A 24,413-nucleotide genomic window follows, 5' to 3' on the forward strand; every position below is an offset into this window, starting at 1 on the left:
ATAACCAGCATTCTGAACGCTATCCCCAGTGGATACTTCTTCAGCACACATTTATTTCTTAATTTGCTCAAATTCTTGAGTTTACTATATGCAGACACTATGTTAGATGGTTAAAAATTCAAAATTAAAGAAAGAAATAACTTTCCCTTTAAGTATTTAACAATATAAGAGAAGAAAGAAGGATAAGAGACACAGATGAAGATATGATACAGATAAAGTTCATGTAAGTCCTTAAATGTGGTAACTAACCACTCTGAGTTCCTTACTTTCTCAAACCTGCTCCTTCATCTAATTTTCTTAAAGCCAACTATCTACTTGGCATCTTGGATAAAGATACAATGCTTTAACCAAGGTGAGTAATTCAGTTGTTTATATTATTTACCAATTTATTTTCTTTTTTTTTTTTTCCAATTATTTTTATTAGTTGGAGGCTAATTACTTCGCAACATTGCAGTGGGTTTTGTCAACCAATTTATTTTCATAATAAAATTGTAAACTAAATTGTAAACTAAAATTTGGTGATGCAGTCCTTTCTTATTCTAAATCAATGATATATAACAATAAGGTCTTCATGCAGCTTTCATTAAAATCCCTTCAGCAATACTCTGCTTCTCCAAAAGTTTTAAAATGAAAAGAATTAAATCACCAGTAACCTGTCCCTGAAACCTCAGGTCCTGAAGACACATACAGCTATTTTTATCAACCCTCAGCTGTTGAGATCTAAATTCTTTATTATGAAAATAAACCTCATCAGAGAAAATCCAGTCTGTCTTTAGCATTTTACCTACATTCTAAATTTCTTTCCATGAACCCTCTACATCTCCATGCTCTTTTAAACATAAGGATAGAGGTGGGGTTACAAATCCAAAGCCTTATCCACCTAAAAATACTCATAGCCCCTAAATTCCCTACCACCACTCATCCTAAGCTAAGACTTAAATATTAATATAGCTAAACAGAAGTAAAGCATTTGGAATGATCTAGTTCACACTACATTACAAATGACTACTACCCCTTGATCTATAGAGAAAATGTACATTTCTTTAGAAGGAAAGCTTATGAGTCCCATCTCTTAACCAATTGTTAATGTAAGAAAAACAAAAATGACAATATGTGTCTTGGGAGGAAAAGTTATTTTTAGTTTCAACTTAAATTCTACTTCTAGGTCCTGAATCACAGACAACTTCCTGACTTCATTTTTTCTTCCACTTCAGAAACAGAAAGCATACTGAGCAGCAAGAAGTGAAGGGTTCAGCAGTGCAGCACAGTACAAAAAGATCAAAGAAATACACTGAATATCTGAGATGTTTACCAGTCCCAACTATTCAGAGCTTTTATAGTAAAGCTACTAGATGGAGAGTTAGGTAAAAACTCCACTTGGCTCACTCTTTGGCACTGACCTCTAGAGTCCAAAACAAGAACTTGGGCAACTAAGCAAATGTAGAGCTCTTTCTTTGGAAAAAACGTAGACTCCACCACACTCACACTAATTTCCAGACAAAAATGTGAAGGAGTTCCTACCTGCAGTATCTGATCTGTCCTCAATTAAAAAACATAAAGTAGGCAGCTCTTTCCAAAGGTTATTTGTACTTTCAATACTTGGAAGTCAACCTTGAATGAATGTGTGGTAAACAAGCACTATTTCTGATGATTTAGCAGATGTCTCTAGTCCTAAACCGCTACTATTGAACAAGAGGTAAAACAAAAGGACAAGGACTAAGATCAGTGTTGCTACCTCAAATGAAATACTTTTACTACAAGTAAAAAAGTTCTTTCTACAGATTCTGTGAAAGCTAAATAAAAGCTTTTAATCGCGCTACTAATCAAGGCACATAATTCCTGTTAAAATTCTGGATCAGGAAGAACATCTTTCTAGACAAATCCGTGGTTCTTTTTGAATCAGAGAACTACACAGCTAACCCTGTTCTCTCTCCTGCCTGGGGTCAGGAGAGCGGGTGAGGCGCCACGCGTTTCTCAGTGTCTCATTCTCATACCCTCTACTTCAAATCACTATTTTCTAAATTCCTCCAACAAATCAACAATAAAAGATAAAGAACAAATACACTTTCACATTTACCCTGAAAAATCATGACAATGTATTTACTTGTTTGAAAAAAAATTTTTATCTGATAGAATTATTCGTCTTCATTTTACTAGTATTGTTGAGTAAAATCAACAACTCTGCAAAACTATGCCATGTTTGTCTTACGACTTCAATACCTCTGGAAACCATGCCAAATGCACCCAGAAGTCAGGCCTGTTAATTTTTGAAATTTCATTTTATCTGAAATAACTGCTCCATTTTTATTAAGAGGTAGCTTCAACTCCATTCTTGAGGAAAAATATGAACAGATTTCAATTGTGAGTCCTCTTACTAACAGGGATTACAAAATGAAGTCACACAATTATACATTTCCTCATTTATATAAACACACAATGAAGTGATTTACTTTTCAATCGGAGCACAACACTTGCAATGCCACAATTTAAACCACCTCACAAATGACCAGAGTAAAATAATGAGTCCAGGGAAATTACATAAAACACTTTGAAAACATTGTATCCAGGCTTTATTTTAAATATGAATTTGGTTATCACAGCAAGGAAAATCTAAGACCGTTGGCTTTTTTAAGGTTTTAGGGCTACGACAGACAATAGTGCTGATATGAAATAAAATACAATTTCTCTGGAGTGTAAATTGTATTAAATCCTTATACAGCTAGGTAAAGACAGTAAAGATTATCAGGTGAGCAACATAAATGCAACTGTTACAATAAATGTTCACCCTATTCTCATCACAGGCAAGACTCTGACCTAGGTTCTGTGGAGGTATAAGATGAAAAAATAGTCTGTGAACTTATTGCCCTACCTTATAATCAGTGAATGTAGGATATGAGGATGAAAACGGGATAAGAAGGTGTGAGAGAGTGATAAAAACAAAATACACTACAAAGCAGACTGACATAACAGTAAAATCCTGCTTTATATAAAAAGGATTTAATTCTGCCTGAGAGGAATCAAGGGTAGGACTCATGATGGTTACATGAGTCAAGCAACATTTAAACTAAATGTGGACAGACCTTCAACAGGTAGCTTGTATGGGCAACAAGGATATCAAACCACAAAGGAGTCTGTAGGAATATATGACTGACACATAGAAGGGGATTGATGGAGTAAGCCAGAAGGGTAGATGGGAGCAAGGTTAGGATGCCATGCTAAGAATATAGGTTTCATATTTTGAGAAATTCAAAACCATTAAGGATGTATGAGCAAGGGGCTGACATAATTACACTTAATGTCTTATACCTTAGAGAAAAATGCCTGGAAAAATATGCAACAAAAATGTCTACGGTGGTTACTAATGATGATAGAATTATGGGTTGTATTTAACGTCTTCTTTAGAGGTCATTCTGCTTTTATGAATACTTTTACAATGTTTCTGTAAAGGAGTGAGTAAGGGAACTAAGGAAGCTACTTCTATTTAAAAGACTCAACAGACCAAAAAGGCTGTTTTGTTTTTATAGCGATAGAAAGGTAATAATGAATCTACTCTGGATTCATTCAGCTTGATATGTCAAAAGAAACTAGGAAGGGAAGACAAGGAAGTATACACTAAGGCTTTAGCTATTTTTTGCTTTGTTGAGAGTGAGTAGTAATGTATACATTACAAAATACAAAAATTCCCTTTACATTAGCTTCACTTAATAGAGCCACCACCTGATAAAAGTAATAAGATTTATTCTAATTCATTTTAGAACCTGTGTACTTCTAAAAGGGAGGGCAACTAATAAAAGTTTTGTAGGTTGAAATATATTTTGTACTTACTTACAAAGCTGTCTTAATGAATTAGCTCTGTTTGGAATAGTCTACCAGTGTTTTCTCTGGCAAGTTAACCTTGTCCAGCCTCCCTTACTACCTTCATCCCAACCTGGAATAAGCAAACCAACAGTCATCCACCCACTATGGGTAGATAAAAGACTTAAAATAACTATATGTAAAACACACTTGATGATCTTGTGAAGCCCTGTATTAGATTCATTCATAATGAGAAGCATTTACACTGAAAAAGCACAGTTAGCCTAGAGAAGACAATGCTATAGAAAACATACCCCATTAGAAGCTTTCTTCTTTGCTTTCCATTCATCTAGCTGTGCCTTTGTCTTTGCATCAACTTTAACAAGTAGCTTCTTCTCTCCAATCTGCAGGTCATGCAATAACCTGAGTGCACGGAGCGTAGACTCTGGTTCCTTATACTCACAGAATCCAAAGGCTAGCAAAGGATACAAAGAATTTAGTAAGATATCAAAACAATTATGAAAGATGAAAAATATTTATGGAAAACTGAAATTATTAGAGACCAAAGCATTATAACGCAAAGATTATTTCATCACTCCTTCTTTTCCTTCAATTACCTTTGACATGGATTTCTCTTTTAGCACTCTCAACCAACCAAAAGAAAAAAAGAGAAAAGAAAAATGGGAAAGGAAGAAAAATTCTCGTCAAGCAAAATGCTAGTATTAGAAATGCTGAAAAAATACTCAGCAAAATAGCAAATTTCATGATTAATTCTTTTAATTATTTCATGGATTCATTCCATCCTCAATTTCCTCACAGCTATAGTGAGGCAAGAAGGCTGCTTGAACCTAAATACAGCACTTTTCAGTTCAGAGATGTTAAACTACAAAAGTACTGATCTTTTATTCTATTTACTAGTCTAACTTTTCTGTCTGTTTCATTTTAATAGCTAGTCTATTTTTATGATTTTTAATAAAGATATTAAAACAAAATTAAATTTAAAAGAACATTGAAAATAAAATTAAACAAATGAATCCAAATATGTTTACACTTAGTGATACAACTACATGTTGAGTGATTTTTAAAACAGAAAATCTGACTATATACTTAAGTGGGATAGATCCTAAAGACAAAAAGATCTGTCAACAAGCATATTATTGATGACAGTATTGGTGCTATTGGTCTGAAATTATTGTATGTGAAATGTGAGAGGATAACAATAACAAATAATTATTTAATAGTCTATCATCCCCAGTGTTGAAGCTCAGGATTCTAAGTGTGGAAGAAAAACATAAGACATATGACAAAAAAGATTAGATAAAAATCTTTTAGGCTTGAATTTGAATTACTGATCATTGGCAAAGTAAAGACCAAACAATGGATACAGTGTCTGCACCAATATCCAGATGGTCTTTTTGAAACAATTTCCCACTAAAAAGAACCAGAGCTTCTTCAGAAATGGCTGATCCCAAATCTTGGGCAGAAAAACTACTAGCTGAACTTTGTATATCTTATTCCCAGATAACAAGGAAGCTATCAAAGGCATTTAAGTTTGGGTCAAAAAATCACTGAAGATCCAATTTCCAAAGGCAACCTAAGACAACTTAAGCTTCACTAGGGATAATGACAATTAATCTATATTAAATAATAACAACAAATTGAATACTCGTCAATCCAGAAGTTCAAAATAGGTCTTAAAAAAGTCACTGCTAGAGGATGCTAAGAACATAAGATCATTCTTTTGAAAAATCAAAGAACCAAAGCATTTATCTCATTATTCTTACAGAAATTATATCTCTAAGTAGCCAAATAGTACATGGAAAAGGAAGTTTATCCTTATGGATGTATTGTATTAACAAATGATATTTGTTCTTCAATGAAGGAATAACACAATTCTTCCAAACTGTTACATTTGGCAAACCCCCAGTGAATGAATCAACCAGTCACTGACAAAAGCTGTTACCATTTAAAAAAAATTATAAGCGAATATGACTCCTAATGGAAGAAACTCCTAATTAGAATTCTTACATCTAAAAAGCATCAACAAAAACAACAGAGACAAACTCAAATTTGATCAAGTCTCAAGCTACAACTACCAAACAGTTTACACTACAATGCAGTGGACAGAGATGCAAGACATGTAATTCTACTGGAGCTGCAATAAGCAAATCCAAACTGAGAAAACACTGCTGGGCAGAAGACCCAGGTTCTCCAACAAATCTCAAGAGAAAGAAGACAGACAGAACTAAAAATATTAAGAATCTCAAAAATATGTCAACCTACAGCAATGCAGGGATTTTACATGAATCCTGTCAAAAGGACTATCTAAGAAACTGACATTTGAGTCAGCTGGACATCTATCTGATCATGGACTGGATATTGACTGAATGTTGGATATCTAAACACTGAGAATAATTAGAAGAAATGTTTTTCCTTTGGTCTTATAATTGCATTTTAGGTATGTTTTTTAAAAAGAACTTATTTTAGGTGGGAGGGGGATTTAGGATGGGGAACACACGTACACCCATGGCTGATTCTTGTCAATATATGGCAAAAACCACTACAACACTGTAAAGTAATTAGCCTCCAATGAAAATAACTAATTTTTTAAAAACTTATCTTTTGGAGACATAAAAATATTTATAGACTAAATCATCTGGTGCTCAGGACTGTACAAATATAAAAAGAAAATGGACAGGGTACAGGTTAAGCTCAAATGGCATGACCTAATAAATGTTAAAACGCTAGACAAGTACATAAGAATTCACACTATTCTGCCAATTTTATATATGTATGAATTTTTCCATAATAAGTGTTTAAAGAATGTATATCAAACAGGTGTTTCTGCCAACTAGTATGAAAAGAATAGTTGGCTTTTAAGACTAACAGGTCATCTCATCATCTCTTCTACACTTCCTTCCTAAGTCCTAACTGTTTCATTTTTTTTTTTAATTGTCCCATCTTGATCATATACTCCTGCTCTGAAACAAAAAGAACTTTTTAAAGTAATAAGAAACCAGTTAGCCTAATTTTTTTCCCCCTCTCCTACCTCCTATTGGCCTTTTTCACTTTCTAATCTCACCTCTCAGCCAACATCTTCCCAATTGCCTTTAGTCCTTATTCCAGTAGGAGTGAAGACAGAGTGCTAACAAAACTCTTCCATGGTTAACGAGAGCAAATGCAAACATAACTTACACTCACAGATTAAGATGATCTCAATAAATAAGCAAAAAATTACCTACCTTGAAGTTTTCCAGATGCACCTTGTACTCTCTTCCAGCTCAAAACTAGGCCACATTTCTTTAAAAGAAAACAAAAAAGATCCTTACCACTTAAAGTTATAATGCAAATAAGAACATAATTATACTCCTGCTTAGGAAAAAATAGAAGACAAAACATTCTCAGCAACTAAATTTTGCAATTCCCACAAGCTTATTATATGAATAAAATACACAAGTCATTTTAAAGGAAAATATAAATTGTGACTATTATTTCCAGAAAACTATCTTTCAATAAATTAGACATTTTAGTTTTATTTATCTTACAAATACATGTAAATAAACCCAAAATGCCCAAATATTGTAATAGTTAGAACTATAATAAATTCAAGTAAATACTGTAAGCCCATAAAGACTGTTTTAAAACACATGTATATATGAGAAAAAAAATTAAAACACATGTATATATTATAAAGGATTTTTAAAGACATAGGGAAATGCTTGATATGGGATGCAAATATATCATGAGACATGAAATTGCAGATACACAGTAATCTTTTTCTTTTTGGCCACACCCAAGGAGCGTGGGCTCTTCAGTTCCTCAACCAGGATCGAATCTGCATCCCCTGCATTGGAAACATGGAGTCTTAACCACTGGACCATTCAGTCTTAACCACTGGAAGTCCCAACAGTAAGATTTTTAACAATGTAAAGAAAAAAATTTCCAGAAAATGATCAGAAATACTCTAAAATGTTAACGGGGCAGGTTGTCTGAAGGGTGGGATATTTATTACATTTTGTTTACTCACAAAGTTTATTTCTCATTACTAAAGAAAAATTAGAAGGTTTAAAAGAAGTTTTGTGGGAAGTAATAACTAAAGATTATCTGTCAAAGCTGAGAAATGCATGGATTTTTCACATCTTCATTCAGAGAAACTACTAAAATGATAATCAAAGAATTGGGACTTCCCTGGTAGTATAATCTAGAAGTTAAGACTTTAAGTTTCCACTATAGGGGGTATGGGTTCAATCCCTGGTCAAGGAACTAAGTAAGATTCCATACGCCTCGCGGTGCAGCCAAAATACATATAAAAGACAAAATACTATAAGGTCAAACATAGTGTGCCTTTTGCAATGACAAAAGGCAAATGGATGGATAATAGCTCATTCAGGAAAACAAAGAAAGCTATGACTCCAAGTGTGTATAGAAGCAGATACTGATAAGAAAGAAAAAATTAGGCTAACTGACTCTATCAATACAAAACCTAGTGGGATCCAGACCAGGGGCAAAAGGTACTGTGGCGAATTGGGCTGAAGTGTGAAGCTGAATAAAAATAAGTTACTGCCTGACAATACAAATATGAAATAATCAAAGTCTCAGAGGCTTCAAGCAGCTACCCTTTCCCCATCACCAGAGAAGAGAGCCTGAACAGCAACCATCTGAAGAAAGTGAACAAAACAAGCTCGGGATGTGGAGCACCAGATATGAAAACACCAACGAGATTGCAAGAGTAAGAAGGGAAGAAAGTAAAGGTATAGGAAATGCTTCAAAAAAAAAAAAAAGAAATGCATGCTTCAAGTCAATCCTGTACCTGCAACCTCATACAGGCAGTCAATCATAAACTCACTAGGCATAAAACTCAAAGTTTTCTAGAGAAACCAACCCACCTCAAAGAACACTCCACCGAATTTAAAACCTCTGGCTGCCAGTCAGATTACCCTACAGCGATGCCCAACATTTTACAAAGTCAGCTTATGTATACAAAACTCTTTTAATCCCTAACTCTTAAATATGGACAATCAAAGCTCCCCAGACATCTAAGTAAAGTCTTAAAAGTAAAAAGAGAAACAGAAGAGATAAATTCAGGAATTCAAAGATCTTAAAAAAGACTCTGCAGCACATATACATCAACAGCAGTTTTAAAAAAGGATGTTTCAAATTGAAAACATACACACGTGTGTCCACACAAAAACTTGTACACGAACGTTCACAGCATCATTATTCACAACAACCCAGTGTCCATCAATTGATAAACAGATAAACAAAATACAGCATAGTGACTAAAGGGAGTATTGAAGTGAACTGAAGTGAAGCCGCTCAGTCGTGTCGACTCTTTGCGACCCCATGAACTGTAGCCTACCAGGATCCTCAGTCCATGGGATTTTCCAGGCAAGAATACTGGAGTGGGTTGCCATTATTAGTTGGCCATAAAAAAGGAACAAAGTTTCACTAATAAGCTACACCATAGGTGAATCTTAAAAACATCAGGCTAAGTCAAAGACAAAACAAAAAAGCCACATATTCTAAAATTCCATTTACATAAAATGCATAGAACAAGCAAATCCACAGAGACAGGTTTAATAGTGGTTGCCAGACGCTCAGGGGAGGAGAAAACGGAAAGCAATGTTAATAGGTACAGTGTTTCTATATGGGGTGATAAAAATGTTCAGGAATTAAGACAGTGGTGATATTTGCAAAACTCTCTGAATATACTAAAGGCCACTGAACTGTGCATTATAAAAGGGTGAACTTTATGGTGTGTGGATTATATCTCAATAAAGACGTTTTTTAAAATGTCCTTCGAGGACTTCCCTGGTGGGTCAGTGGTTAAGAATCTGCCTGCCAATGCGGGTGGACACAGGTTCAATCCCTAATAAGGGAAGTAAGACCCCACATGCAATAGGGCAGTTAGGTCCACGCGCACGGTTGCTGAGCCCGCACTAGAGCCCGCAAGTCGCGACTACTGATCCCACGTGCTCGTCAGCGGGAGAAACCACTGCAACGAGGAGCCCGCACACCACGGCAGAGCAGTTCCCTACTCACCACAACTAGAGAAAGCCCACGCAAAACAATCACGACTCAGTGCAGCCAAAAATAAATAATAATAAAATTAAAAATACATCTGTAATAGAAATAAATAAAATGTCCTTCCAATGTTCTACCTTGGGGGAAAACAGGCATTATCTTTAAAAGTGAAGATAAGCATGCCCAATGACAGAAATTCCACTTCTAAGAGAATACATGACAGAATTTTTTTTTTTTTTTTACCAGGGGAAAGTGCGAACGCAGTCCCCCACTACCACAAATTATGCAGTCGAGTTTCCCACATTTGGGGAAATCGCAGGGGTCAGCACATCCAGAGTGCAATGGATAAGCCTCGCCCTGGGAAAACCACCTTCGTGATCATGCTATCTCCCCTGCCAGGTAAGTATACATGACAGAATTTATTTCATGTTCACTTAGTATATGTGCTGCTGAAGCGAGCACTTCCATGTTCGTTTAGAAAGATGTATTACCAGTAATAACATAGCAAACCATAATATCAAAAAGTGAAAATGATCCATATGACCATCAGTAAAAAATTTGACAATTTACAGCATATCTCTATAATGCAATGGCATACAGCAGTGAAAAGTAAACAAACTAGAGCTACATATATGCTGGGTGAAGAAAGCAAACTGTGGAAGAATACAGATTTTAAACTTATAAATGATAAACTTTTATGAATATAAATATGTAATTAGAGTAAAAAATATGGTCAGGAATGATAAACACCCAGTTTAGGATAATGGATTCCCTCTGCTTATTACCTCCGTGGAAGACAGAAATGAGAATTAGGACCTTCATGTTTTGTTTCTTTGGGATGAAAATCTAAAGCTAGCATCACAAAATACTAAGATCTGACAAAGCTAGGTTTTATGTTTATTTTCTAAATCCTTTTTTTCTGAACACTTTTTAATGCAAGGATAACATGATTTATAAAACAGAAATGGCAATAATGTACATTACTTATAAAATGAAGAAGGAAAAAAATTTTAAATAACTTCTCTAAGACACAGTAGAGACTATGGAAGGAGTGAGTACGGATACCGTTATTTTTCATTAAAAAAGTCAGTATTCTTTCACTTAAAATGTGCATGTAGCATCAGGATGAATTTTTAAGACTAAGACAAAAAAGAAAATCAATGACCAGGTCAAAAAAACTGACTATATATGCTCAGAATAAAAACTTTAAAGGGAGTCAATCAATCACCACTAGATGTTAAAATCACTGTTTCAAAGGCTTCTAAAGAAAAGGACTCACACAGTCTCAAAAAATTAACCCAGAAGTTACTCATTAATGACAAAGGGAGAAAAGATACTCTAAAATGGAGATCAGACCACCTTAACCAAATAACTTAATACCACCAAATATGGAACCAAGAGACATGGTGTTTCTTGCTATGCTGCCCCTGAGAACAGTTATTACACATGGCCCATTCTTATAAAAAATGCTTACTCTAAATCTAACTATGGGTAAACAATCAAGTCAAACTGGGTGAGACATTCTGCAAAAGACCCAGACACTTCAAAACATCAATATCACGAAACACAAAAACAAGTAAACAAAAAGAGGCAGGGAACTGTTCTATAATAAAGAAGCCATCTAAAGAACCATGACAATTAAATGCAATGTATATACATCCCTGACTGGATTATAGACCAAAAACAAAAAACACCTATTATAGAAACTGTTGGTAAAATAAATATGAGCTATATGTATTTTAATTAACAATAATGAATCAACCTTAAATTTCCTAAGTGTAAAAAATGTAGGAGAGTACCTTGGTCATAGGAGACATAAGTATTCAGAGGTGAAATGTAATGCCACAACTTACTCCCAAACTATTCAGAAAAAAACTAAGCGGTGTGTGTGCGGAGAGAGAAAGAGAAAACAAATGTGGCAAAATGTGTTGCAAAGGTGTTCACTATTTATTTAACTTTTCTGCAGGATTGAAACTTTTCAAAATATAAGAGTCAGTAATTGAGTCTTCTCTGATTTTTCTTAAGCCTGAAATTAATAACAAAAAATTTTTAAAATGAAAAACAGTTTAACTTACAGCAAGGAGCTGTCTTATAAGCATGTCTGAGGCTTTCTCAGAAATGTTGCCAACAAAAACTGTAGTGGTGGGACCACAGTTTTCATCATTCTCTTTAGCCTTCAAGCCTGGATGATCCTTTCTTGCTCCCAAATGCTTTCCAACCATGGACACGGTGGGTACTAAGACCTAAAGTGAAGACAGACAATAAAATTTGAACTTGCAATTAAATTTGCTGTCACGCTTAATGTAACATTAGGGTAAAACATCAATTTTAGTTTTTTTTTTTTTGGGCCACACCAAACACCACGCGGGAACTTAGTTCCCACACCCGGATGGAACCTGTGCCCTCTGCAGTGGAAGCTCAGAGCCTTAACCACTGGACCACCAGGGAAGTCCCCAAACACCTATTTTAAAGTAGCAAACATAAAGGACAGGTTCTATATATTTAATAATACTATAGGTTCTATATATTTAATATAAAGTTCTCAAAGCACATTTTTCATTAATACAACTTATTTATGACAAGTAAAGTGTCACTATTAGATTTTGCTATTGTTGTTTAGTCACTAAGCTGTATCCAACTCTTTTGCAACCCCAAGGACTGTAGCCCGCCAGGCTCCTCTGTCCATGGGATTTCCCAGCAACCATACTGGAGTGGGTTACCATTTCCTTCTCCAGGAGATATTCCTGGATCAGGGATCGCATCTCCTGCATTGGCAGGCGGATTCCTTACCACTAAGCCACCAGGGAAACCCACTATTGGATTACCTTTCTTTTAAACACAGCTTGGAAGACCAAATAAAAAAACTTGGATAGAAATTTTATGTTTAAGACATCAAAAATCATTTAAAGTTTTCAAATATACCCACACATTTCTTCACCTACTATACTCTGTACTAGTATAAAAGGAAACTTCAATTATCCTGGCTAATTTTCCTGCAGAATTTCAAATATTCCCATAGCACTCTCCCCACACTTTAGGTTTACCTTTTCTCAGTTACTTGTGTTTCTATCTTATTTTTCCTTTCATCAAGTTCAACTTCCCAGAGGGAATAGTCTTACTCGTCTTTATATTTGGAATTGAATCTAGCAAAACATATACAGTAGGCACTGAAGTGGTGAATTGGGGGAGCTACCTTTTCCTCGGCTGAGATGCAGGAGGACAAGAGTACTCGTCATGTGGGGGTTTCCCAGTGCATGCCTCCCAATGAAGGTCCAATGCAAGAAAAGCTGGACGGCCCCCTTGGTCTGCCTCACAGCAAGTTCCTATTTCATTACCCTTTTAATATAAATAACACTTCCCTCCCTCTTCAAAACCCACAGGTTAAAAAAACAAAAATAGCTAAAAGTAATGAGACCTGATCTCCCTCACAGAGGAATTACAATTTAAACCCTATATTCTACTAGTTAACTCAAAGAAAAATTCTGGTTAAATAAACATTAAGAGGGTTATCATTTAATCACATGTTACAGTATACTAGCATTCTTAACTAAAGACGCCTAGAGTGTAGAGAAGCTTTTATGAATGTGGAGAATTAAAGTTCAAGACATAAGACTGAATAATAAAACTTCAGCAGAGAAAAGGTTTCAGTAAAACTTAAGAAAGTTTGATGGTATCATACTAAAGGACAGAGGAAAAAAATAGTTTTGAAGAAGCTAAAAATCAGGTATGTCAGAGCAAAGAGTAAAAATATATTCAACTTTCATTTCAAATTTTAAATTTCTACTAGATCATTTCTGCATTTTTTTTTTCTTTTAAGAAATCAGATATATCAGATCACATCTTCTACTTTCAAGAACCAAGACATGAGGGAGTAGTGAAAGAGTCAATGTCTAAATCTGAAGTAACAGTGTATGAAGAGTCTAGACAATAAGAGAAAAATCACAAAAACAAAATAATTTATTTAGGGAGCATTATTTTAGGAGCAACTGTACTTGAGAGAAAATAATATTATTTAAATTAGTATGATATATATGAATGCTCTTTCTTCCTATTATTCTTTTAAACATTTAAAATAATTTATCTGAGTTTATCAAGTTGTTTAGATTCAATTAAAAGCAGGAGTACTTGTAATTCCTCCTTAAAAGTTATACTTACAGTTGGAGCAGGAGCCATAATGCTCATCGGTACAGGAATCATTGGGGTCCCTAAAAAAGAAGCAAAATGCGTCTTAAGAATATAATTATATATACAAGAATATATTCTATATCAAGTACATGCCATAAAAATAAGCACCTTCAAAGTGCTTTTAAGGGGAAATATAAGACTAATGAAAAATGAGATATTAATGAGATATTTTTCAAAACCAAATATAGTTTACAGATTGGTCTATCTAAATAAACTTAAAAACAGAAACACTCATAAAGCAAAAAGACTACCACAACCTGCTATTGCCTTAATGAGTACAAAATTCTGGACAGTTATCAATTCTTTTAGTATGTGTTTTTTAAAAATTAAAAGGAATTTAAAATTTCTTCTATAAAACCAATACACTGGTAAGGAAACAAACAGTTTTTCATCATCACCTTTCCTGATTTTGAACAAGTAATTAAGCTTTATTCTTAATGCCTTAAAATTTCTTCACAAACTGGAAGTAATATAGTCTTTCCTATAACTCTGTAACACAGGACTTTGTTAAGTATGTTACTAGGAAAGACCATCAGAAAATAGATATTATGAGACTAAAAAAATAAAGAACCCCTCAAAAATTGATGCCCAAATGAAAGTGGCTCAGGACACTATCCTTCTCAAGAAATTAATGTTTGATGGTTGGTAACCAGATTTCTGTTAACATTATTTTCTTATTCCTTCTTTTCAAGACAAACTCCTTTATTACAGAGCAGTTAAGTTACTGACTGTAATTCAGTAATTGTTACATGGAATAATACACTGATAGTACTCAAGCTCTGCCACTACATCCCTGGCGGCAAGGGGCTAACAAATACATACCCATGATTATCTCAAAGAACAGCTTAAAACAGCCAGTTACAAGCATAAATGTCTTAAAAACTTTTACAAGTACAGCATTCTACTCCACGATGTATAAGCATAAGTAGTTGTTTTTTTAAATTATGATTTACCCTCAAATTCCTTAAGTTTTAAATGATACTCCAGAAAAATTCCGTATTTATCTTGTGGCTTTTCACATCTACTCCAACACATCTGTGTACTTGACCTAAAGGTAGGAGGCCCCTAAAGCTAAGCCTCTGTAATGTACATGTTATGAATTAACAACCCATCAAATTAGCCAATTGCAAGGTACTTTTGATTCTGCAACAGTCAAGCTCATTAGTAAACACTGTAATTTCAAACAGATAATCCAATGGTTAAAGCCAGGTAACTGATGTAAAGCTTTCCTAAAAAGAAACACTTCTAGTTGGTTTACAAGATCATTTGTTGATTTCAGCCTGAATTACATGGATTCTACGTTAAATGAAAATACTTCCCAACATGCAAAGTAAGGAGAACTTTTAGATACTATCTTTCATAAGGGAAACTGAATCTGTACAAAATGTTTTCAATCCCATTAAAAAAAAAATCTGAACCACCACTCATAAACCAGAGGAAAAGTTTAAGTCAAGCAATGCTAATTATAAATCTCAAGAGTTCTTAAATGTGGGTTCTCTTAACTGTGCTTAAATGGATACTTAGGAATCACCCGTGAACCTGTTAAAAAGACATTCCTAGGCCCTAATTTCCAAGGATTTGATTCAGTAGGATGGGGCTGGACTTAAACTTTTTTTACTTTATAAAACACTGAATAGAGGAAGCTTTTAAATAGAACTTTGGAAACCTCTCCAAGATATAGTCAAATACATATATATATATATATATAAGTTAAGGCAGAACAGTATATATACGATGTTACTACATTATCTGTGTTAAAGGAATTACAGAAAAACAAATGGAATAGAAACATATATATTTAGAGCGGCTTGTAATATGCACCAAAAAATATCTGGAAGGATAAAGAAGAAACTAATAACCCTGTTTTGTTTTCACCTTTCAGTAAGGGGATAGTAATAAATTGTACAGGAAGGCGCGAAAAGTTTTTCCCTGTATACCTTTTTGATTGGTATAAATGTATTACCTATTATTTAAATAAAGATTTTAAATTTCTCAGGTGAGTTTGATACTCGGCCAGAAATGGAAACTCCCACCATAGGAAAATGAGACATCACATTTCTAGAACGCTAACAGGCAGCGTTTCTACCAATACTCGTACACGTATTTTCTAAAGATAATACTGCAATGACGTAAGGACACATTAAAAAAAAGCCACCATCACTGGTGGGAATGTGAACTGGCGCAGCCCTATGGAAAATAGTATGTTGTTGTGGTTTAGTTGCTAAGTCATGTCCAACCCTTTTTGACTCTATGCACTATAGTCCAAATCCTCTGTCCATGGAATTTCCCAGGCAAGAATACCAGAATGGGTTGCTATTTCCTTCTCCAGGGGATCTTCCAGACCCAGGGATCAAACCCAGGTCTATTGTACTGCAGGCAGACTTCTGCCTTGCAGGCAGAATCTTTACCAACTGAGTCACCAGGGAAGCCCCGGAAAATAGCATGGGGGTTCCTAAAAACTAAAAGTGAGCTACCATATGATTCTACAACCCCACTTCTGGGCATACACACAGAGAAAACTCTAATTCAAAATATACATGCACCCCAATGTCACAACACTATATACAATAGCCAAGACACGAAAGCAACCTAAATGTCCATTGACAGATGAATGAAAATATGGTATATAATGATGTTTACAATGGAATATTACTTAATCATAAAAAGAAATAATGCCATTTGCAGCAACATGGATGGACCCAGAGATTATCATATTAAGTGAAGTAAATCAGAGAAAGACAAACATCAAGTGATACCACTTACATGTGTAATCTAAAAAAATGATACAAATGAACTTATTTACCAAACAGACTCACAGACAGAAAACAAACTTATGGTTACCAAAAGGGCAAGCAGGGAGGAATAAATTAAGAGTTTGAGATCAGCAAATATAAACTACTATACATAAAACAGATAAACAACAAGGATTTACTGTACAGCACAGGAAACTATATTCAATATCTTAAGTATAATGAAAAAGAATCTTAAAAAAAGTATGTGTGTGCATGTGTGTGTGTGTATATATATATATATAAAAAACTGAAACACACACACCAAAAAACCCAAGAAAATGAATCACTTTCCTGTACACCAGAAACTAATACAACACCGTCATCAACTACAAAAGCAACAGTACCCACAAGCTTACCTGGAGGCACGGGTGGTGGAAAGCCAGGAAACTGTGGGGGTGGGATCCCTGGTGGGAGTGCTGGGATTCCCATTGGAGGGCGATTCAAATGAGGGGGAAAAGACATTCTTACTGCAGCAGTCTAAAGAAAGAAATCATGGCAAATCACGTCATTTGAAAAATTCACAATTTGATATGCCTGGTTTCTTGGCCTTCATTTTTAGAGTATCTGCAAAATTCTGAAGTTTCTTACCCAAAGGAGTTGGCAAAGACCCTCTTTTCTCTGTCTGTCCATTGAGAATTTTTTAAACTTAGATCTTTTCTAAAATAAGTTCCCAAAATGTACACGATCTAAGTTCAGGATAGACTCCTACAATCATATGGGAATACATATAAAGGAAGAAAAAAATTTTGAGGTTCAGTTAATATCCAAAAATTAAGTACCAAACATCAATGAATCTTTTTAAACCAAACTCAGAATTCAGGAAAATATCTAACAGCTTTTAAGTGTTCTGAAGCGTTCAATTTTTATGCATCCTGAAAACTAAATTAACAAAGTCACACAGTGTTTGTTGATTCAGTGTTGGCCAGTTCGTGAAGGACAAATCAATGTCTCAGTGACATTCTACAAACCTGGGAAGGTAGGGGGGAACCTACAGGTATCAGGTCCCACTGTAATCATTCAAATATAAAGAAAATATCTAATTTATGACAATGGGAAAAAAGTGATCATTTTTCTTAAACGTTAAAGCAAACCTCTTAACCATTCCTGAATGATATTTAATGAATGGATGAAATTCAAGAATCAGATGCTGGTATTTGATTTTTAAAAATACAAAAACACACTGAACTGTTTCATTTCGTTTATGACACTATCACTCAAAAGAAACTTTTGTCTTTTTCCTAATGAATAGAAATACTTAAGACTTTCCCTATCCTCAGATTTTATATTGTCAATATTTTTGTCAATGTACTCAAGTCTCCAAAACTACTGAGAAAAGTTTAGAAAAATGTTAGAATGTCCTAGTAAGATTCCATGCACCAAAATAAGTGGGTTGATCTGATATTAATGATGCAGCTAAAAGTAGTTAACTTGATTAACAGGAGATTTTCTGTTGTATCCTTGGAAAAACTCCCCTACCTATACTCTATAACAAATGATGCAGAGTTGTCTAAAGCTTTAGAAAATGTTTTTCTCTACTATCTTCTTTTCTGGGTTTTATATATTGTTTTACTCATCCTACAGAAGAGAGAGGATAAAAAGTGCTTGTCTTCCACTTCCTTGCCCCGAATCCCAAGTTTGGTATAAATCACTGGATTCTTCTAAAATACCTTTCTCTACACAAACTAATATATAATCATTTATGTTTTTGTGCAGGCAATATAATCATAGTATATTATGTACATTTCTCCTTCATTAACATCTCTTCATGTCATAAACTTCTACTCCATTCTTTATAAAGCAATAAACTATCACTATATAGATAGAACTATCTACCAACATGGATGGTTATCTCCGTAATTTACCTCTTACAAATAATATTAAATGTTCTTGGACATAATGGACATATAACTCTAAGCACCTGTGCCAAGTAATTCTATAATACAGATAAGTACTGCTATATATATGTACACTTTACCTCCAAACCTACTGTACAAATATTCCCACCAAGAGTATTTAGGTATGCCCCTTCCTTATATCCTCACCATCATTCCAATCTGATAAGTAAAAAAATACTCTCTTGTTTCTACTTGAATTTCCCTAATCATTAATGAGATTGAGTATCTTTTTACTCCTTTATCAGACATTTCTTTAAAAAGTATGCCCTTTACCCTCATAGCTATTCTTCCTCAGAGTGTTTTCCCTTAAGAAGTTAGGATATTGAAATATTCTATAAAATCTAAACTTCAATTTCAAAAACACAGCACACTTAAAATATTCAGAAAGCTTTACAGGTAAAATAAATACCTAGAATAATGCCATATATCAGCAAGTAACCTATTGGAAATGCCTTAAAATAGTAGGTATAAATGCAACTAATTTAAGACTGTAAATGTGTTGAATCTTTAAATAATTTTTAAAAAATACTTTCTTGCCCAAAACAAAAACAAATATTCTATATGGAAGGGGACAGGAGCGTGTATCCTTTTAAAACATCGAGGGCTACTGTCCTACTTACAGAAGCTCTTGTATTATCATTATAATACTCTATCTCAGCACTTTCTTAGAAGAACAGTTGGTATTAATACCTGTTGAATAAATAATGAATGAATGAATCAGTAAACAAATAAACACTAAGAAACTCTTTAAATAAATTTATTAAGAAGTTACCATGTGTGGGTACAATTCGAGCAGTGACAAGCACCCAGCCTCACAATGGTTACAAAGATTGAACCATGAATTCATCTTTAGAATCACTTTTTCCCCCAAGTATTAAATGCAACTACTTAAAAAAAAAAAAAAAAAAAAAACCCTCTATGTTCTTGGTGTTTAAACTACTTTTTCAGTTTTCAAATGTCTTTTCATTCTAGAATTAACCAGTTTATGTTTTAGTTTATGCAATATACCCATTTCATTCACTCCAATTTTTCTACAGAATATTTCCCTTTTATTTGGAACTGTTAAAAACTTGCTTATTCAGAGGCTGAACTTCAAAGATGAAGGCAATCTTAATAAGATAATGGCCCCTCCTACAGAAATTCAGAAAACAAACATTTCTGGTGATCTCTGATAATTAATGTTGACTTTAAACATCCTAAAAGGAGAGTATCAACCACATATTTCAACATAGAGCTTGGTATGTTTTGATGTATGTGAAATGACTGAGAACAAACTTTAGGATAAGCAAAGTCTATCATTTTTACCTGTAGGTGATAAACTGTAATCCTCTTACAATACTTTATAAAGATAGTCAAAGCTGGTATGTACTTTGTTGAATGAAATAGGGAAGAGAGCTAAGGAATGCTTTATTTTAAACAAGGTGGTCAGCTTCACCAAGAAGGCAACATTTAAAAAGACTTGCAAGAGAATGAGGCAGGAAGCCCTATACTGGGGGCAATAGCCTCTCAAGCAAAGGAAACTGCAAATACAAAGAAACTGAGGTGTGTTTGCTCAAGGAATAAGAAGGCCAACAGCTGAAGCACAGGACTGGCACAAACTGGAGATGGGAAGGGGGTTCAAAAAATGTAATGCTTTGTAAACTGCTGTAAAAATACTGGTTTTTACTCCGAAAGGTTTTTGACTTGACTTATATTTTAACAGTGTCACTGGCCCCTATGTTAAGACTGGAGGAGAATAAGGATAGAAAAGTAAGAGATTATTGAAATAACCTAGACAAGAGAGGTGGCCTAGAACAGGTGGTGGTAGTGAAGTGGTGACAAGTTACTAGTTTCTAGATATACTCTGAATGTAGTCAACTGCCGAAGGATTGTGTGTGGGGTTTAACAGAGATGAGGAGCTTATTTTATCAGCATTGAAATGACTTAAATTATTTAAAGAATACTTGAAATTTAAAGCATTTAAAGAATACTTGAAAAGTAGTGCTTCACTTTTGGAAGGTTCAAAACATTTTCATCCACCAAGGATGAAACTTTATGGCCCCAAATAACACAAACCAGCACCTACGTTGGAAGTGTTTCCTATCTCTATTGTGGCAGTGGTCAGACAGGTTTATGTATTCATCAAAATTGACTGAAATTAAAATGGATGCATTTTAATGTATGTAAATTTTATCTCAATAAATTTGGTCCTCCCCCAAAACAAAATAAAGAAGCTTTATCTATGCATTCTGCTTCTCTTTTTCACCTTCAAACCACTTTTTCTGCACTCTTAAGAATACCATTACTGCTTATATGCATTCATCCATTACAGATTTATCCTGACAGAAAGTATTTCACCTGGGATATAGACTTACAGGCTAACCTCGTCAGGAACAAATTTCTAAAATGCTAAGAAGCAAATGAACCAACAGTTCCTCCTCAGCAAACACTCATATACAACTTATTCATTTATTCCATAAAACATCTAGCTCCAATTATGTGGCAGATTCTTTTCTAACATTATTTTTACTAGTTCTGAAAGAGAAAATTTTATGTATACATGCAACCAATCGAGTGGCTCAACATTAAATATAAATGATTATTAGTGTAGCAGGCAGTTTCCCGCTGCGCTTATAGCCTGCAAGGTACAATGGACTGACGTAACTGTCCCAGACTAAGCAAGGCAAGCCTAACTCATCAGAGATGAGTGGTAGTCTAGAGCTATGGTGGGAGGAGGAAGTGACTTGTAAACAAAAAAGAGAGAGCCTTTGGGATAATGGTTGCACATCTCTGCACTGAATCGTACATTACACTGAATCGTACATTACAATGAGTGTGTTTTACATGTCAATTATACCTTAATAAGCTGTTTAAAAAAAAAAAATAGCAATATCAATTCCGGACTCCTTCAGGCAAAACCAAATTAAGACCTGTAGACTACACTGTATCAATATTAATTTCCTGATTTTGTTGTTAGTTTAGAGAATGTTAACTGTTTTTAGGAAATACACACTTAAGTATTAGGGGTTAAGAGGGACACCACATCTGCAACTCACTAGCAAAGATTTCAGAAGAAAACTATGAAGACAAAAAGGAGAGGAAGATAAAGCAAACAGGTAAAATGTTAACATTTGGGGAATCTGGGTGAAAGATATTTGAGAAACCTTTGTACCATTCTTACAACACTTTTTTAAGTTTGAAATTATGTCAAAATAAAAAGTTAAAAAGCAAAAAAAAAAGTTAAAAAACGATAGCAGTAATTCTCAGTGAAAATATGTTCTTTTTATTTTCTCGAGTTTCAAAATTTAAAAAAAGTTAGGCAAAATTATATTAAAAAAACTGAGGAATCAATCAAAATCCTCTTATGAATCTCAGTACCAGCATCAGAAAGAACTATCAAGAAATTAAAAAGATAAACAGCATGCTTTTATACGATATTGAGTCAATGATTACTTTTGCTTCTACAGTATAAAACAGTCAATATAAATTTTCTCTAAATTATGTGTAAATGAAGAAACTATATGAAATACAACTAACTTGGAGGTAGCCAAAAAGCAAATAATTCATCTTCTGGGGTTACCAACGTCATGAAAATATCAACTAATTTTAATCTACTTTTGTTTACAAAAGCTTTCAACACAGATCATCTCATTTAGCCTCCCAAATTACCTAATGTAAATATACTCTTCTCCTTTTACTGATAAAGAAGCTAACTAATCCAAAAGAATACAATTTGCGGGTAAGGACTCCAAGGTCCCCACTATCCTGAAATTACCAATCCAAAGGCTGTCTTCGCTTATCACAATGCCTCTTTCTACTAATAACGTACCAATGATTAACTCTGACTTTATACAACTCTATCCAGGGTACACTGGAAGAAATGTTAAGTCAGGGATAGGCTCCTGTACTTCAGTGAAAATTCTTAAACAACAAACACTATCAGGTAATACGCACTAAACACTTACTATGTTACCTAGTTATTGCACTAAGGATTTTACATACGTTTTTCTCAATTAATTCCCAATTCCAATAACCTATGAGGTGGATATCATCAATAATCTTCACTTTACAGGTGAAGAAAACCAAGGCTTCAAGAAAAGTTAAAGAGGTAAAACACCATAGTATCTCCACTTGAATTGTGAGGAACTATTACTGACCAACTGTTTGCATTTCCACCCTCTGAACGTTTTGGAGATAACCTTTTAGAAAGCAAAGCTCTCAAAACAATATAAAAATTGCTTATACACTACTGCCAAATACCCAATTCACAGTACTTCAAAACTAGAGCAGTCTGGTGCAAGAGAAGCCCAATTTCCTCCCTCCTCCTGGTCTGCTCCACTCTGCCCAGTTATCAAAATGGCTTTTCCCTGGCAATATAAAAAACCATATTACGTAACTTCAAAATAATCTTCATACTCCTAGAACTTGTTCTAAAAACATGTTGTAAAAGCAGTAATGAAGACTACAGAAGGATGAAAACGAAGTAACATATTCTAACGTGGAGCCTGGACCTCTCCTAGAATCAATGGACAGAGTTTACTGTAACCTCCAGGGGAGCAAAGGGGCAGGGCCACAACACTCATCACAATCTTAAGACAGCAAACCAACTAGGAGGGTGCTAGAAAAGTTGGGCAGCAGCTAAATTTAAGTGGCGGCGGGTGGGGACGGGGGGAGAGAGGGCAGTTCACTCGGTGGCGGGCTTTAGATGACCAGAAAGGAAGGGAAAGAAATCAGACGGTGGCCAGCCCCCCTACCCCACCTCCGATAAAAAGGGTGGGTGCTGGCCGGCTTCTAAGCATAGTCTGGAGCAATTGAACGCTAGGCCCGGAATATCTACCGGAGGGCTTCCGCAGGCTCAGGCTTGAAAGGGATCTCAGGAAAGGACTCCCCAGGGGGGCGACCGCTCGTTTTCTGGCAAACGCGGAGCCCAGAATGGGCCGAGGCCACTCTGTGGCGAGCCGTGGAAAGGAAAGAAAAAGTGGGCGACAATGCAAGGAGGAAGGCTCTGCCGGTAGGTGTGGGTTCACCGGCTGCCGCTAGGCCCACAGATTTTCGAGGCCTTAGAGAAGTGGAGAAACCCAAGCCTCGTGCCCGTCCCCTCCCCCACCCCAACTCCCCGCCCCCGTCCCCTTATTCCCATCCCACCCCGGCCCTCTCGCAGCCTCCCAGGCTTTCCCTCCGCCCCCAACCGAAGTACCCTGTCTCCGGGTTTCCACACGCATTCTGAGGCGTGAACTCACCCGCCGCTCAGGAAACGGCACTGTCTTCGCAGTCTTCCGGGATCCAGGTTACGAGTGGGCTCCACCGGTTCGAGGTTTCTGCGCGCCGCTATCCGGGAGAATGGTCCCAAAGCGCCGACTCGCACAGGCCGCAAAACACCGCCGCGCTGCGCGGGGAGCTTCTGGAGGTCTTCCTAGTGCCCGGCGTGCATTGCGGCCAGGGGCGTGGGGAGGAGGATCATAGAGAAGAGCGCGTATAGATAGTCTTCACTCTTGGCTCTGAATCACCACGCAGCGGCGAATCACCATAGAGATGGATCGCCTAATGAGGGCTAGAAAGTCTTGAGCCGTCATTTACGACCCACCCTGCCATTTTTGATTGGAGCTGATTCAATCTTATGATTACGCGACGCCATCTTGAGGTCAAGGTTCCGACTGGACTCGGTGTGAGGACTGTAAAGAGGGCTTCCCGCTTTCGGTAGTTTGTGTTTTGGGGGTTAGAACCTTGCTTTGTGGCTTATTGA

General features: G+C 35.5%; 1 protein-coding gene and 1 non-coding gene across 2 annotated transcripts in view; both read right to left on the reverse strand.

Moving 5' to 3' along the window:
* The window catches only part of RBM25 (RNA binding motif protein 25), a 47,700-nt gene extending 23,599 nt beyond the window's left edge, over positions 1 to 24,101 (reverse strand). The window contains exons 1-6 of the mRNA XM_043919049.1: positions 23,911 to 24,101; positions 17,153 to 17,273; positions 13,975 to 14,024; positions 11,895 to 12,062; positions 7,038 to 7,095; positions 4,110 to 4,270 (exon numbers count right to left, since the gene is read on the reverse strand). Coding sequence (XP_043774984.1) covers positions 4,110 to 4,270; positions 7,038 to 7,095; positions 11,895 to 12,062; positions 13,975 to 14,024; positions 17,153 to 17,258 — 543 coding nt within the window. The 5' untranslated portion in view covers positions 17,259 to 17,273; positions 23,911 to 24,101. The remainder of the gene's footprint in view (positions 1 to 4,109; positions 4,271 to 7,037; positions 7,096 to 11,894; positions 12,063 to 13,974; positions 14,025 to 17,152; positions 17,274 to 23,910) is intronic.
* On the reverse strand, positions 10,063 to 10,226 carry LOC122706063. Its single transcript, XR_006344314.1, has one exon. It is a non-coding gene; the product is annotated as a U1 spliceosomal RNA (small nuclear RNA).
* Positions 24,102 to 24,413: the final 312 nt, after the last annotated feature.

The sequence above is a fragment of the Cervus elaphus genome, chromosome 12 (assembly GCF_910594005.1).
Source record: "Cervus elaphus chromosome 12, mCerEla1.1, whole genome shotgun sequence".
Classification (NCBI taxonomy): Eukaryota; Metazoa; Chordata; class Mammalia; order Artiodactyla; family Cervidae; genus Cervus; species Cervus elaphus.